The sequence below is a fragment of the Macaca nemestrina genome, chromosome X, assembly GCF_043159975.1.
Source record: "Macaca nemestrina isolate mMacNem1 chromosome X, mMacNem.hap1, whole genome shotgun sequence".
In the NCBI taxonomy this organism is placed as follows: domain Eukaryota; kingdom Metazoa; phylum Chordata; class Mammalia; order Primates; family Cercopithecidae; genus Macaca; species Macaca nemestrina.
The window spans coordinates 142,541,311-142,558,148 of NC_092145.1; the positions used below are offsets into that span (position 1 = coordinate 142,541,311).

At 38.3% G+C, this 16,838-nt stretch overlaps 1 protein-coding gene across 6 annotated transcripts in view; it reads left to right on the forward strand.

Annotated features, from left to right (window-relative positions):
• The window catches only part of LOC105478283 (BEN domain containing 2), a 64,117-nt gene extending 47,974 nt beyond the window's left edge, over positions 1-16,143 (forward strand). For all 6 annotated transcript variants that reach the window (XM_071088513.1, XM_071088518.1, XM_071088514.1 and 3 more), the window contains 5 exons: positions 218-418; positions 1,870-1,991; positions 3,700-3,928; positions 6,783-6,986; positions 12,751-16,143. In XM_071088513.1, coding sequence (XP_070944614.1) covers positions 218-418; positions 1,870-1,991; positions 3,700-3,928; positions 6,783-6,986; positions 12,751-12,926 — 932 coding nt within the window. In that variant the 3' untranslated portion in view covers positions 12,927-16,143. The remainder of the gene's footprint in view (positions 1-217; positions 419-1,869; positions 1,992-3,699; positions 3,929-6,782; positions 6,987-12,750) is intronic.
• Positions 16,144-16,838: the final 695 nt, after the last annotated feature.

A 16,838-nucleotide genomic window follows, 5' to 3' on the forward strand; every position in this document is an offset into this window, starting at 1 on the left:
TTTGGCAGATGGTGTCAAAGAGACCCATTTAAGGGAAAGGAAAAAAAAATCGAAAAAAAAATTCACCCAAGTAGAAATTCATGAATTAGAAATCAGTTTATCAGCATTTGCCTTATTTGAAGAAGAAGAAAGAAATCAGTGTAATTCTCTTGTGTACTTTCAGGATACCTTTGCATGACAAAACCAAGGATGTTCCTTTTTCTCTTTATTTTTAAAGGCTATCTTGGTGATCCAAAAAGAAATGTCAGAGTACTTAAAACTCATTTGCTGGCCGTACGAAATATGGCCAAACCTAAGCAAGCAGCCTGCTATTTGGTTCGTATTTTGTTCTCCAAGGAAATCCTGATTAGCAACTCAGTGGATATCCATTTGAAAGACAGCCAGTCCCTTGACCCAAACAAAATGGCTGCATTGAGAGGTATGTGTACATTAAGTGATAATGGAATCTTATTTTTAATAATCATTTGGTCATATAATGAATGTTATTGGCAGTTGAAGGAATAACAATGAAGTCTGTGTGAATCTTAAAACTCTTCATTTTTTTCACCTGTCTGACCCTGATTTTACAACTTAATAATATATCGTTGGTAACAACTTCCAAAGAATAAAACTTGTCCATTGACTTGAATGGTTGAATAAGACAAGCCTCATCTATTATAGTTGTTTATGGTTAGTACTAAGTCAGTTCTTTAGCCCTGAAACTTGCTACTTAAAAAAAAAAAAGTAAAAAGCTTCCTCTGCCAAAAGGTGGGGGAATTAAAGACTTGTCAGTGCTGGAGACTAGCAACACAGAAATAGAATTTTATGATTAGTCCTTTTTAGCCTCCTGCCTTCCTGCCTTCCAGACATGTCTATTGAGATCCTAGAACTCATGAGTACTAAGGATACTGCAATGAATAAGTGTTTCTGCCTATGAGGAGCTCATAGTCTAGAAAGGGACATGTTGATGGAAACAGATACATCCCAGTCCAGTGTGGTAGTGTTGGGGAAGCTCAGAGCAGCTGCTTTGAGGGAGTTGGGGAAGGCTTAACTAAGGACAGGATGTTTGAGCTGGATTCTGAAGGACTCCTTCACTAGGTAGAGGGAACAGGAGGATGTTCTAGGCAGAGGGAAGAGCTGGGGAAGATAGACACAATGAGTGAGCCCCTGGTGTAATCATGTTTGCAGTAACACTATTTTCTCTTGATATGTTTCCTTTTAGCTCTGATTTATCCATTGGGTTATTAAATGGTCTGAACACCCTGAAAGAGTCAACATTTGGTTACACACTTAAAATTGTTTTTCAGACACATGGTCTTGCTCTGTCGCCCAGGCTGGAGTGCAGTGGTGTGATCATAGCTCTGGTGCAGCCTCGAACTCCTGGGCTCAAGCAACCCTTCCTCCCCAGCCTCCTGAGTAGCTAGGCCCACAGGTGCATGCCACCATACCCAGCTAAGTTTTGTATTTTTTATAGAGATGAGGTCTCACTTTGCTGCCTAAGCTGTTCTCAAACTCCTGGTCCTCCTGCCTTGACCTCCCAAAACACTGGGGTTACAGACGTGAGCCACTGTGCTCGGCCTACACCTTTTTTTTTTTTTTTTTTTGAGCAACAAGAGCTCAATATTAGCTTCCTACGTCAGTGTTTTAGGGGATCTCATGGTAGGGGAAATAATTCAGCAAAGCATCCTCATTGGGTGGAATTTCTAAATTCTCAGAAAGAATAAGAGAAAAGGATGAGAAGTAGAAAGAGACAAAGTCAGTATTTAAGAGTCCAGAGTGCTCACCATTACACAATGGAACCATCTAAAAGTCAGTATTTAAAGAAAAAAAATTTTCGTTGGTTTGTTAATTTTTTTTCTAATTTTCGTGAATACTTTCTGCTGTTTGCAGAATATCTGGCAACAACTTTTCCCACCTGTGATTTGTGTGAACATGGAAAAGACTGGCAGGACTGTATTTCTGGTATCAATTCTATGATCTACTGTTTATGTTCTGAAGCCAAGAGTACTCCAGTAAGTTATTTTTTGTCTAAATATGGTTACTATTACCTGAGTTTGTACTGTGTATAGCTTCAGAACTGATAGCATGAGTTACAGGCTCCTTAGGCCGTGTGCTAAAATTCTCATTAACTTAACTTAGGGGGCATGGGATGTTCTTTCAAAAGCATACTGCATGTTTATTTTACTTTTTTGAGATTTATGCTCTATAAAAATATCCTAAAGATAAATAAAGTGCTATAATTAGTATATTTGAAGCCAAGGATAATACTAGGAAAATAGTTTCAGCTACAAAGATATTTGGCAAATCTTTTTTAGTATCTCACCGAGCAACACAAAAAGGAGCTAGCTGTGTGCTCTTTGGCTGTTTCAATGGTAGCTGAGGAGGTGCAGGGGAAAATGCAGGCACTTCATTACTTGTTCACTTTTAGTGATGATGGAACTTGGTGAAATAAACACGTTATGACATTAAACGATTACAGATATTTTACACTCCATATAGTTATGTGATAACAGAAATCTAGTTTCTCTCTCCTCCAGTCTATCTTCAAACTACATTAGAGATTTTTGTTTGTTTTACCACGACCGGGCCATTAGGGAAGAGTGTCATATCTGTTGTCTTTTGATGAAATATGTATCTTAATGACAGTTCCTAATTTCCACCAACCCCCTTTTTCTTCTGGCCATGTCTAGTCGCTCCTGTGTCTCTAGAGTAAGTTTATGGAAACAATTTGCCAAGAATATTTGTAGCTGAGCGTATGTTTTCCTGGTGAACGGGTTGATTTCAGTGATAGCTCAAGCACCATCTGCCTGAAACCAAATCTGCTTATTTTTAACATTCCATTTTATAGCCTTCAAAAATTGCACCCTAAACAATTTGAATGTAAAATTAAGACACTGCCTGGAAAATGGTAATTTGCATATTTGCTTAGGTGTCAAAAGAGAAGAGAAGCAGTGTCTGCCAAGTGCCTGCTGTGTGCTTGACTAGGAATGGGACAGGTCCTTGTCACTCAGAGTAGGTCCACAGCCCAGCAGCAGTGGACCACTGGCAAGCTTGTGAAAATTGCAGGGTCTTGATTCGGGGCAAAATTTGCATTTTAGCAAGACCCTCCCCAACCTCCATCCCCCATGTGATTTGTGTGCACACTAAAGTTCAAGAAGCGCTAACCCAGAGCAGTGGTTGTCAACCCTGGGTGCATATTAGAATTACATGAGACACTTAAAAATAGTTACTAACGCCTGAGCTCCCCACTCCCACTGCCAGAGATTCTGGCTGAATTTGCCTAGGGTGGGGCCCAGCACAACCATTTGTTTTTACAGATCCCGAAGGTCATTCAAACGGGCAGCCAGACTTGAGCGCCACTAGGGAAAAAGAATACAAACAAAACATGAGAAACAAAAAGTGGTCATCTCCAAGAAACTCACTGCTTTGTTTATTTGTGAAATGTTTATTATGCACTTAATTTGTCCCAGCAGTTCTCATTCAGTTCCTTAGACAAAGCTACAAAATCCTGCAAGGAGCAGCGGGTCATGACAGCTTGCGGAAGAAGCCACCCCTTTCCTTCTTTCCAGATAGTATTGCGACAAACAGTATTCCTATGGCTTCAGCCCACCTTTTAAAGAGTTAGTTGCTTCCCTAGGGGGGGCCTGGTAGGTGGTAGAGCACAGACATATTTTCTTGCTGTGGGACTTTGTTTACGGATATGGTTTTGTATTTCAACAGAAAACTGTTCGCAAAAATAAAAAGCTTACCAACCCTGTTGCACCAGCATCTGCAGACAGAAATGACCATAGGGACAGAGATGGTGGTGAAGGCAGTTCTTGGATGTTTCAGCCAATGAATTATTCTGAAATGAGAGAAAAGGGGAACTTGCAGCCAAACAGTAATTCTATCCCTGAAGAAATGCAAGAGCCTTCCACTGATAATCCAGAGGAACCTGGTGAAGCATGGGGTGAGTTTTTAAAAAACTTATTTTTAAATAAATTCTCTTGCTGATAAATGTTGAATCTGAGTGATGCATTTTTGGGGCTCATTGTACTATTCTCTCTACTTTTATGTGTGTTTGAGAAATTTCATCAGAAAGTGAAACAATTTAATGTCTTTTATTAATGAGTTAATGAAATATATAGACACATGGTTCTGGGACTGTTATTTTTCCCACGGAAAGTGGCTCTTTGCCGACTCACTGGACCGTGTGAGCTCTGATAAGACACTGCCCTCCGTGGTGAAGGGGAGGGGCTGCAGCTGAGATACACTTCTTGTTCTCTGTGTGCCTGGCACATTGCAGGTGTGCAATAGGATTTTTGGCACGAATTCGTGAATCTCATCTCTCAGAACATTGTGCTCCCACTGCTAAACTGTCTGCTAAAGGCGCCTCCTGCTTTGATGAGTGTCAAGTGGCAGTGGTTCAGTACTGACTGTGCCACCTGCCACTTGTGCTTCCCAATGCATCTTCCCAGGGTGCTGGGCTTTAGCATCACCCATACCGATGAGTGACATCTGAAGTAGCAAAACTTCATTCTCTCTGTACCCTGCCCCCATGTTAACCCTAAGTAGAATACTACCTGGGATCCTTTTCAAACGAAATCATTGACAAGATATAGCTTTATTTCTTCCATTATAAAAGTAATCTAACTACTGTATTTGTTAAGATTGTACACTACAGACACAGACTGGATAAATTAAACAACAACACAAGTCACCAGTTGAATAGCTCCTGTATTCAAAGAAGCAAAGAACCGAGTGAGTCTCAGGCAGGCAAGAACTAGAGCAGCCCCAAGACTGTGAGAACTTGGGCCACATGTCTCTAACCCTGACTCAGCTATAACGAGGGGACGGGGCAACTAAGCCCACTGTGAGCCAAGCAGTCACTGTAGTGTGTGTGGAGTCCGTTATGCCATTTTATTTTAAAAATTGGAAAATATTTTTAAGAGGGGGAAGAAATCTCCCACAATCAAAATACTTTAAAAAACTGTTGTGGGCATTTTCATTTTCCTCCAGTTTTTTTTTTTCCTGTGAACATTTGGAAACATTATGATTCCCATATAATTACTCCCCTTCTCTAACATTATAATATGTATCTATTTTTCCTCAAGAATCTGCAATCTTCGTAATCATTGCTCTAAGTAGGATTATAACATTCCATTAATTAAGTGCATCCCAATTTATTTGTCTCCTACTTTGTTTCTTTTTGTTGTTGTTGTCATTTTGGTTTGAGGGTTTTTTGGAAGGGGATTACAAATCAGTCTACAAAAAAACAGTCTTCATTCAGATTTTTTTTTTTTTTTTTTTTTGAGATGGAGTCTTGCTCTGTCACCCAGGCTGGAGTGCAGTGGCACAATCTCGGCTCACTGCAACCTCCGCCTCCCAGGTTCAAGCGATTCTCCTGCTTCAACCTCCTGAGTAGCTGGGACTACAGATGTGTGCCACCACGCTCGGCTAGTTTTTTTTTTTTTTTTTGTATTTTTAGTAGAGACAGGGTTTCACCATGTTGGCCAGGCTGATCTTGAACTCCTGACCTCAGGTGATCCACCTGCCTCAGCCTCCCAAAGTGCTGGATTGCAGGTGTGAGCCACTGCGCCGGCCGATTCAGATAGATTTTTTCATACTTTGGATTATCTTAGGTTAGGTTCTTAGAAATTGAATTACCAGGTTAAAGAGTATTAACCTTTTTTCCTGAGCCTTGATAAATATTACTAGGTAAATCTCCCAGAATTAAGTCTTTGGACCCATTAAATGTGTTTCTAAATAATCTCTCCTGCTAAATGTTGAATCTGGATGATTCAATAGTTTTTATTGCCACCCATTAAATGATGGATGTTCTAAGATGAAGAATATACTTACTGACTTATAATAATTATATTATATTTTTAAATATATTTTATTTAACAAATAATTATTATATGTAAAATATAATATTTTTCAATTAGAGTTAATTTGAATCACTATGGACTGAAGAGAGATGATGATGATTAAGCTGTAGAGTTGAGAAATGAAAAGTCTTAAAACTTACTTTTCATTTCAAATAAGATCTCTAAGATACAGTATGTAAAGTGAACCAGCAGTGTGTTGATTTAAAATGAATTTAATACTAAATAGAAAACCTACATTTTAAAAATTATAACTATTTCAGGAAGAATCATGGAGCTTATTTTTGAAAAAATCTTTCTTATAAGTAGGGAAACAGTGCATTACATTACTTAGAATTTGTTACTAAATGTAATTTTAAAACTTATTGTATCCTAAAAGGTAACAGCATATTAAATCTTCCTGTTGAACCGTGGTAGCATGTGTAATCACAGTGATTTCTACCTCATTTCTCATGCTGTCTCATAATCCACTAAAAATGCAAGGCTTTAGGCTGGGCACGACGGCTTATACCTGTAATCCCAGTACTTTGGGAGGCCGAGGCAGGAGGATCGTTTGAGTCTGGAAGTTTGAGACCAGCCTGAGGAACAAAGTGAGACCCTGCCTCTATAAAAGATAAAAAAAATTAGCTGGGGGTGGTGGGGTGGACCTGTAGCCCCAGCTACTTGAGTGGCGAGTGGCTAAGCTAAGAGGATTACTCAAGCCCTGGGAGGCTGGGGCTGCAGTGAGCCATGATTTTGCTACTGCATTCCAGCCTAGGCAACAGAGCAAGACTCTGTCTTTAAAATAAATAAAAATGTTTAAGGCCTTAGATTTTTAACCTCTCAAATTCTTGAGCCTAACAATTCAGAAAAATCAGTGTTTCTGTTTCAGCCTTTAAAAAATAATGCAACCTAACATCTGCTGTGAAAATTGACATCTTTCTCTTTTGCTTCTAGGCTATTTTGGAAGACCTTGGAGAAATATACGGATGCCATATTCAGTACTGACTTTGGCAAAAGCTAAGTCTTGCGCAAGCCTGTCAGCTAGATACCTTATTCACAAACTCTTCACAAAAGATGTCCTGATCCAAAGTAACGTCTATGGCAGTCTAAAGCATGGCCTGTATGCCCTTGACCCTAATAAGATTAGTGCTCTCCAAGGTTTGTTACATGTAGAGTATGTCTGAATAAATAAAAGCCAATTGTGTTTAAGAGAAGGGCAGAAAGAAGAATCCATTCAGGTTGTGTTTGTTCTGGGGAGAATGGAACTTTTACTGAGTCCCTCATTAGAGTACAGCAAGGAGCAAGATCATGAATTGTATTTCTCTCTGCATTTGGGTTCTTAGGGCTAATTGCTGTGTCTTGAATGGCTTTGCTAGAACAGGAAAGGGGTTATTGACTGTAGCTCCCTGCTATGGACTGCCAGGGGTATGAAAACTCAAAACACCTTCATTGACTGAGGAGCAAGGTCAAAGCTAAAGGGCTTTATCCATTTGCAGAAGTGTCAACAAAAGCACAGAAGGTTAATTTGCTAAGTTTTTCTTGTGCACATTAGCCTAATATAGTCTCTGTGACATATGCTAAGTGAAGTAATAAAGCTTCTAAAAATTCTTGTGAAATCTTAAATTTGGACAAAGTGGAAGCAAAATATTTCTTACTTGTGTCACTGGCACCCAGCAAAGATGTAGCTCTGATCTCAGGTGGTTCCTACCTTCATATCATACATTTTCATAGCCAACAAATTTGAACAACACTGGTGTTTCAGAATAAAGAAACCTGGTTTTCAGCTAGCAGCTTTTATAAGCATTTGTTATCATCTAACCCAATTGTTTTCAAACTTTTTTTTTTTGCTGCAACCCATAATAAGAACTACATTTTACATTGTGACACAGTACATGCCTCTGTGTGAGTGTGACTTTTAAAAACCAAAGCAAAAGTTTCACAAACAGTACTTACTCTATGAGTGTTACATTCCAGTATTTTCTCTTCCATTACATTTCTTTCAAGTACTGCTATCACTGATTTCACAACCTAGTAATTGGTCACAACTTGCAACTTGAACATCACTGAGCTAACCTACTAGGCAAAAAAACTAAACTCAATTTCCCTTACTTTATGGTTAAAAAAAAAGTTTGTAGGCAATTCTGAAATGAATGTGTTTATGGAAGAAATAGTGTCTTTCTAATTACTTTTTTTTTAATGCAGGGAAAAATAGGTGACTTTTATAGTTCTTTAACATCTAGAAAAGATTACTTCTTTAAAAGTTGATGAAAAATATTTTCTAAGCCTTTTATCATTTTCTCTCTCACTGAATTATATTAAAATCTGAAAGATGTCTTTTGCAGTAAACAAATATTCAGCACGAGTTTGATGTATTATCCACATAGGGCAGATTTTAACAAATTTCTCCTAAGACTCAAAGTTCTATTGCTTTGTAGAAGGACAATCATTTCAGTTATTTCAGCAGAGAGAAGACAGTAGAGTCATTGTTGTCCCAAGGGGCAGAGCCAGCCCCAAGGAGTAGAAGCTGACAAGAAAGTCTGTTTCACTTTAATATAAAGATAAAATGAACTTGGAGAAGGAAGAGTCAGAGCAAAGGCTGGGTGATCAGATATGAGAGGAGAGACCTGCACTCGTGGGAGAACTGGGATTATGACCCCTAATATGATTTCTATAAAAGTACTGCTTCATTCGAAATGAGTTGAAACATACAGAAATGTATGGAAAATAATATAATAAATACCTGTCTATCCCCGTCACTGATAATAGACATTTCGTGTTTTGTGCTCCACGTTTTTGTTTTTAAAAAAATAATAAAGCTTTACTGATATAATTAACACTCCAACTCATCATCCCTTTCCTCTCTCCTGCTCCCCAGAAGTAATCACAGTCCTGGAGTTGGATATATCATTCCCACGCATGTTTTATACTTTTGCTACCTATGTTAATAGATCCATAAATAATATGTAATATTGTTCTGTAGTTATTTTATTTTACTTTATTTTTTCTTTTCTTTTTTTTTTTGAAATGGAGTCTTGCTCTGTTGCCCAGGCTGGAGTGCAGTAGTGTGATCGTGGCTCACTGTTGCTCACTGCAACGCTGCACTCCAGCCTCAAACTGGTGGGCTCAAACAATCCTCCCACGTTGGCCTCCCAAAGTGCTGGGATTGTAGGTGTGAGCCACTGCACTCGGCATGTGGTTGTTTTAATGTACGTAAATGGGGATGTACAGTAATCTTTTTGCACAACTTAAAATCACTCAACATTATGTTTTTGAGATCTTTTCATACATTTGAACTGCTGATTCATATCCCATTGAATGAATAAACCAATTTATTCTTGTATTCTTATATAGTTTCTTACCCTAATATTTTGTTATTTGGGGGAAAAGTTTCTGAAAATTAGTAGTCAAAGGTAACTCTGTCCAGGAGCCAAAGGTGTAGATTTCATATAAATAACTATTATCTGATGCTCTCTGATGAGAGTTCAGTATCACTTAAGGGCTCTTAATTGATAGGGAGGAAGTTAGTAGGCAGATTTGCAATTAGTGAACAACCCTCACTCCTTAAACCCCCATCCATGTCTTTATATTGCAGAACTGTCGAATCTTAGCAATAGGAAATACTTTACAGGCCCTCTAATACAACATCCCACCCACAGCAGGAACTCCTATCTCAACTTTGACAGAGTCACCTCCCCTGGGCTTTGAACACTTCCATTGATGAGGCACCTGCTGTCTCAGCTACAATTCATGGGAAAGTTCTTCCTTCTAGTGACTCAAAATGTACCTTCCTTTGTAAATCATACACATTTGTCTTGGTTATCCCTTCTCTACCTAAACAGGGTCAATCCAATCACTTTTCACAGGTTGGGCCTTCAAGCAGTTAATGACAGCCATCACTTCCTGCTGGAGCATTAGGAGATCATAAAGACACTCCCTTTTAAGTTCAGAACCGAGTGAGAAAGGGCTGCTCCATTCAGGCAGGTGAAGATAAAAATAGCAGCTTTATTCTTCAATCGTACATGTCCCATTCATCCCAACTTTCCAATGTAGAGGTCTCTCCACATGGTAGTATGAGGGTTGGAGAGGAAATGTTCTACCCAACCGTTTCCCTCTTAAGCCTTATGCTTTTTCAGTTAAATATTAACATTTCCCTTCAGAATTCCTCACATACATGTTGCCCTGATCCTTCATGATTTGATTCAATAACTACCTTCAGATGTGCTTAAATCCACCCAGGATACAATAGTACAACCTATTAGGCTGTTAATGCAGCCTAAAATGTCACATGCCATTTAAAAATTTATGGTCAGGTCAGGCGCAGTGGCTCATGCCTGTAATCCCAGCCCTTTTGGGAGCCAGAGGCAGGAGGATGCCTTGAGCTCAGGAGTTCGAGACCAGCCTGGGCAACCTGGTGAAACCCTGTCTCTACAAAAAATACAAAAATTAGCTGGGCATACACTGGCTACTAGCTACTCCCTAGCTACTTGGGAGGCTAAGGCAGGAGGATCACTTGAGCCTAGAAGGTTGAGACTGCAGTGAGCCGTGATTGTGCCACTGCACTCAAGCCTGGGTGACAGAGTGAGACCCTGTCTCAGTGAAATAAAATAGAATAAAATAAAATATATGGTCAACTAAGACCTCTAGATCTTTCTTGCTATAACTGACATTTATATTGTTAGTATTCAGGCTGTTACCATTTATACCGCTAGCACCTTTTAATGTTAATGTAAGAAAAATATAAATATATTTTTTGCTGCATCATATCTTGTCAGTGTAGGTCAGCATTCCCTGAACTGTGTTTCTCAAATTCAGCTAGATGTTAGTAGGTGTTTTAGGTGTTTCATGAAATACCTTTTCTTTTTTTTTTTTTTGAGACAGGGTCTCACTCTGTTGCCCAGGCTGGAATGCAGTGGCGTGATCACAGCTTAATGCAGCCTCGACCTCCCAAGCTCAAATGATCCTCCCACCTCACCCTCTCGAGTAACTGGGACTACAGGCATGCGCCATCACACCTGGCTAATTTTTGTAATTTTTTTGTAGAGATGGATTTCACTATGCTGGCCAGGCTGGCCTCAAACTCTTGGGCTCAAGCGATCCACCCGCCTCAGCCTCCCAAAGTGCTGGAATAACAAGCGTGAGCCACTGTGCCCAGCCTCGTGAAATACTTTTAAAGTCAAACGGCTAGGAAAGACCTTAAGCAAGCACCCCAAGGACCTCAGTCAATAGATGCGTTTCACTTGACTGTCAGTTTCTTTTATTTTGCAGACAGGGTCTCATTCCTGTTGCCCAGGCTGGAGTACAGTGGCTAGATCATGGCTCACTGCAGACTCGACTTCCCGGGCTCAGGTGATTCTCCCACCTCAGCCTCCTGAGTAGCTAGGACTACAGGCATGCGCCACCATGCCTGGCTAATTTTTTTGTATTTTTAGTAGAGACAGGGTTTCACCATTGTTGCCCAGGCTGGTCTCGAACTCCTGAGCTCAAGCAATCTGGTCGTCTTGGCCACCGTGCCTGGCCAACTGTCAGTTTGAAAACTGAATGCCTTTAGCCATCAAGCCTGCCTAAATCTCCCAGTCTTGATCCCTGACCTTCTGTTGTCCTGTGCACTGCCACCTCCCTCATTTATGCGTCCCACCAACGCAGCTGCATCTCTAACATTTCAATCAGCAAAAGGAGGCTCCACTTGTCTTTTCTGTGGGATTGTTCAGAACCCTGAATATGCTTGTGTGCAATCTTAAATCCCCAAGTGGTGACTAGCTGCAGAGGGTAGCATTTCCCATTTGTGCAACTAGCACCTTTTTCCCCAAGAAACTTCTTTTATGACTAGCGTTCCAGAGAACACATTTTGGGAAACACCAGTCAATTTAGGCTCCTTGTTGCCACCTGTTGAAAGCTTTGCAAGCATTGTATTTGTCTTCCGGTGTGGTAATTATCCCTCCCAGCTTTGCTGTTGTGGGAAAATGGGATAAACATTTTTTCCAGAACTTATTTTTGATTAATAAAATGTTAGCAGGATAGAGTGGGATACTGAATCCAGTGACATACCACAAAAACCTTTTTCCAGGCTACCACTGATCCATTAATTAATTAGTCCTTTGGGTACAAAAGCCTTTCAACCTTGACACATGCCTTGCTAAAAAATTTGGATATATGTGATGTTTATGGCATGTTTATTAGCCTATTAACCCTATTGAAAAACAAATGAGATTAATGTAACTAACTAATGCTAACCTGTAGGGATCACCAGATCCTTTTCCAAGGGCTGAAAGGCACTTAGACCTTTGATTACCTAATGATGTGTCCGAGGGCAGCCCTGTTCTTCTAATAAACACCTCTCTTCCATACCTTTCTCCTTGTCTGTCTTCTCACTTTCTCTAAGAGTGCTCCTTGAATTATGTTACTCTGTCACCTTCCCTTTTAGAAGTCTTCCTCTAATTGCAAGATCTAAATACCCTTATTCCTTTTATCAGAGATAAATCCAGCAGTACCAGAAAAGTTAGCAGTTACAGCTTCTTCCCTCTTAAAGTAGGATGACACTGCAGCCTCTTGTTCATTGCAGAGGCTTAGCATGTCTCTATTCGAGCTGATAAGTGACATGCTAGATGCTTGTTTGATACTTTTGAGAGTAACAAAAGTTGACCTTGGATACTCAAGGCAGCAGAGGATTTCTATTCTGGTATGTGGCAAGGTCATGGGAGATTTTTGCTTTATTGTGATTTAAGCATGGTGCTGTTTCATATAGTTCTCTTTTTAGATTAAAGAATTTGTTCAGCTAATTTAATAATGATTATAGCCTATGTGTTTTAATTGAAGTGTTAATGATCCTTTCACAGACACCGTAGTAGAATGAAAGTTGAATGAATTGATTTCTCTGAGAAGTGATTTGCAAGTAAACTGTTATGTCTTGGGTCTTTACCACCAGAGTTCCTCCAAGAAAACTACCCAATTTGTGATCTCTCGGAAAATGGAAGGGACTGGAAGTTGTGTGTGACCTCCATCAACAGCAGTATCCGTAGCCTTAGACATAATGTCAGAAGTGCTGAAGCCAGATCTCAGTCGCTTCCAGCAGTGACCCCTCCAGAGTCGGAGCAGGAGTAAAAGTCAAGAGATCCCAACGCCACTGACAGAAGCACCTGAACGGCAGCTGCCAAACTTTTTTTTTTTTTTTAAACTGTTAAGACTATTTTGTAAGTTTCTCAAGTTCTAATTCCAAAATCAGCCTGCTGTACTGGCAGAGTAGTTTGCATTAACACCTGTAGAAATTGCCAAACTTCTTTTTCTGCTCATAAAGGAGGTAGAATCACATTAGGAAGATGTGTAATGTTTCATCTGTGGATTTGATGACAACCTTTCATTGAGGGAATGGTAGTAAACTCATGGGCTTATGACCCATGGCTTTGTCTTAGATAATTGACATTAATATACTTTTTTTTTTGATAAGGCAGAGAAAGAAATTCAATAGAAAGTAAGGAGTCGATCAGTCAAATAATATAAAATGGTAGTTTTCATTGCCTTTGAATGTGGGGTGAGAAGATCAGTACACTTAGCACGTAATGACAGATGACATCTGAGTGTCAGTGAATAAAGATAGGTAGGGAGCCGTAGAAGAGGCACTGGGAAATACTTGCCAAGCATAGAAACTTGCAGGCACTAGACATTGAGTATCTGCCAAGTACATCGTAACCAAGGGCTTAGATCTTAATGCCACTAACTCAGAAGCGAGGTATGGTTTACATATAACCAGAGCACCCACAGTACCTTTCTTATACATCCATCAGAATCATAGGCTTGACACATAGTTTGACCTAAACTTTCCGATGAGACCTGTGTTCTTTTAATTTACTCCTGATGAGAACAGCATTTCTTTAGTTACCTCCTGATAATATCTTAGCACTGACGTTTTCTCAGGGTTAACGTAGAAAATCATATTATAAAACTGTAGTTCCATTTAGGTAGGTTAGATTTAAGAATATGCTACTATAAATGCTAAGGATCTGACCAAATTCAGACACTAACGTAATTTTTGGTTTCTGAAATGTCTGGGTGAAGGTTTTAATATGTTTGCTGTATTTTTCTGATAGATTCTACTAGTTGAAATGCATACAAATGTAAATCTTACAATGTTTTAAGTGAAAAAAGATTCCATATTCAGTTAGAAAGAAGTGATTTTAAAGGATATTGACAGGATTCTTAGAGAATTAAAAAATAATCCCATTTTGCTCATGCATAGGATTTTATTTTTAACATAGGCACTTGATTTTAAAGAAAGTTCTTGAATGTTTCAGCCATGGGAAGTACTCTATAATTTCATCATTCGACCATTTGTGCTTAAGAACCATTTTGCCAGGTTTAATGCCATCTTTCAGCTTTTAACCTATCAAATGGCCCTCAGTCACATCTGTTTTATAGCATTCTTAGGTATTGTTCAAAAAGCAATTTTTTCCCTTGTAAGAGGTCAGCCTTTAGTTTTGGTCACTGGCTTCTGACCCATATCTTTGTCTTAAATAATTGACATTAATATAATTTGTTTTTTTGATAAAGTAGAGAAAGAAATCCAATAGAAAGTAAGGAGCCACTCAGTCAAATAATATAATTCATATAAAACTTGACAAGTCTTTTTATTTTCGTGACTTGCGAGATTTAGATTTTTTTATGTGACCGATTTGTAGAATGAATACATATTTTCAAATATATCTTTTCAAAATTCAACTTTTAGAGTATTTTAGCAAAATTTAAGTATAGTTTATAATATACAAGTATAGCTTTTTAAAGATAAAATATTAAGGATTTATTTTTAAAAATAATTCTCTGAATGATTTGTTGTAGTAGTTGCCTTCAGCTTAATAAAACCATAGTACTTCTACATACATCTTTATAAGTTAAGCTATGCCTACAAAGGTCTTAAAAAGTAGATAATTTACTGGGCGTAGTGGCTCACACCTGTAATCCCAGCACTTTGGGAGGCCGAGACGGGTGGATCACCTGAGGTCAGGGGTTTGAGACCAGCCTGGCCAGCATGATGAAACCCCGTCTCTACTAAAAATACAAAAAAAGTAGCCGGGCATGGTGGCGTGTGCCTGTAGTCCCAGCTACTCAGGAGGCTGAGGCAGGAGAATCACTTGAACCCAGGGGGTGGAGATTGCAGTGAGCCGAGATTGTGCCACTGCACTCCAGCCTGGGTGACAGAGTGAGACTCCGTCTCGGGAAAAGAAAAAAAAATAGATAATTTTAAAAATCTTGCATAAAAAAAATCTTCCATAAAGGGCAAAAAGGCTTTAACTTCCGTAATTCAGATTTAATCCAACTAAGATAGTCTTTGGCTTCACCGTTCAGTTTCATAAGTTATTTTACAAACTACTAGTAACAGAGCTAATACAGAATAGTAATCCACATTATAAACATAGATCAAAAGACCACATCATACCCCATAAATACACGCAGTTATTATTTGTCAATTAAAAATAATTTTCTTAAAAGAAAAATACAATTCGACCCTAGGCAAGAAGAAATTTCAAATTGTATATGCAGATTTTGAATTTGGTTAATATTTTGTGGTATCTGAAATATTCCCTGGACTAGAAGCAAAACCACAGAAACAAAACTTTACATTTAGAAGAAAATTTCCAGACTTCTATTGCTAACTTTATTACATTAGTGGTTTTCAGAAGTTATTTAAAGCAGTCTTGTCTGATAGAACTTTCCACCATGATGGAAATGTAAATAAACATACCACATTAAAAATATAAATTTGCAATGTCCAATAGGCTTGTATGGCTATTGAGCACTTAAGATGTAACTAATTAGACAGAGGAAGTAAATTTAAAATTTTCTCTCATTTTAGCTAATTAGAATTTAAATTGAAATAGTCACAAGTGGATAGTGGCTACTGGGTTGGATGGCACAGTTCAAAATGCCCCTTATTTTAAAAAAAGTATTTAAAAGTCGTTCCCATGGCTTGAAGAGGAATAACATACACATAACTTCTTTAAAATCACATTTTGTTTGAGATGGAGATCTTGCTATATTGCCCAGGCTTATCTGGAACTCCTGGGCTCAAGAGGGAGGATCACATTTGACTGGACAAAATAAATTTTATGAAGATGTTTTGTATTTTATGTTAAAGTGGATCTTTTCTGTCTTCAAAATTTAACAAGTTAGTTCTATTACTGTATTAGTCCAATGTTAAACATTTCAACTGCCTGCTCATAAGACTTGTTTTTGATAAATAAATGTATCTTTAATGTTTTGTTTTGTTTCCCAAATAAATACAATAAACACACATCTAAAATGCTCTTAATATAGATGCTCAGGTTGTTGTTTTAATGAACTCATCTTACAGAACTTTTGCTGATGTTACCTACAGTGTTTTATATTAATGTAACACATATTTTTCAGCCAGTTTATTAAATGTGGCACAGCTAGAATGTTGACTTTCTTCCTTGATAAGCAAAACAGAATAGTTTAACCCAGTAACAGTAATTTACCATGGTAGATATAATTATGTCTATTGAAAACTTTGGCAGTACTTTGTCCTTCCTGAGTAAAATCTAAGTGTTATTAACACATGCCATTTTTATGCTTTAATATTTATTTAAATATATGGTAATATTTTTATTTTGGCCAGCAAAGCTAAGATTTTCAGCTCTGGCTTTCAGTTTTCCTTATAGCCCATATCCATATCTAGTGGAGTAATTTCTCCATGGAGGTCTGACATTATTAACTCTTCTGTAGAGTAAAGCACTTATCACCCCTTCGTTTCATCCTAACTTATTTTAATTCACAATGCATCAAATTTGCAATGACCTTTCTCATTATGCTAAAAAAATATGCTCATCTACTTCAACGTAGAATAATTTGTAATCTCAAATTAACTAGTAAAATCAATTTGGAAGACTGATGGGTGAGACAGGTACAAATCTCAGTCCACAAACACAGGCGGGCAGGAAATCTAACTTAATTTTTCTATAACTACTTAATTTCTATTAAGAGCCTCCATGCACTGGAGGTAGA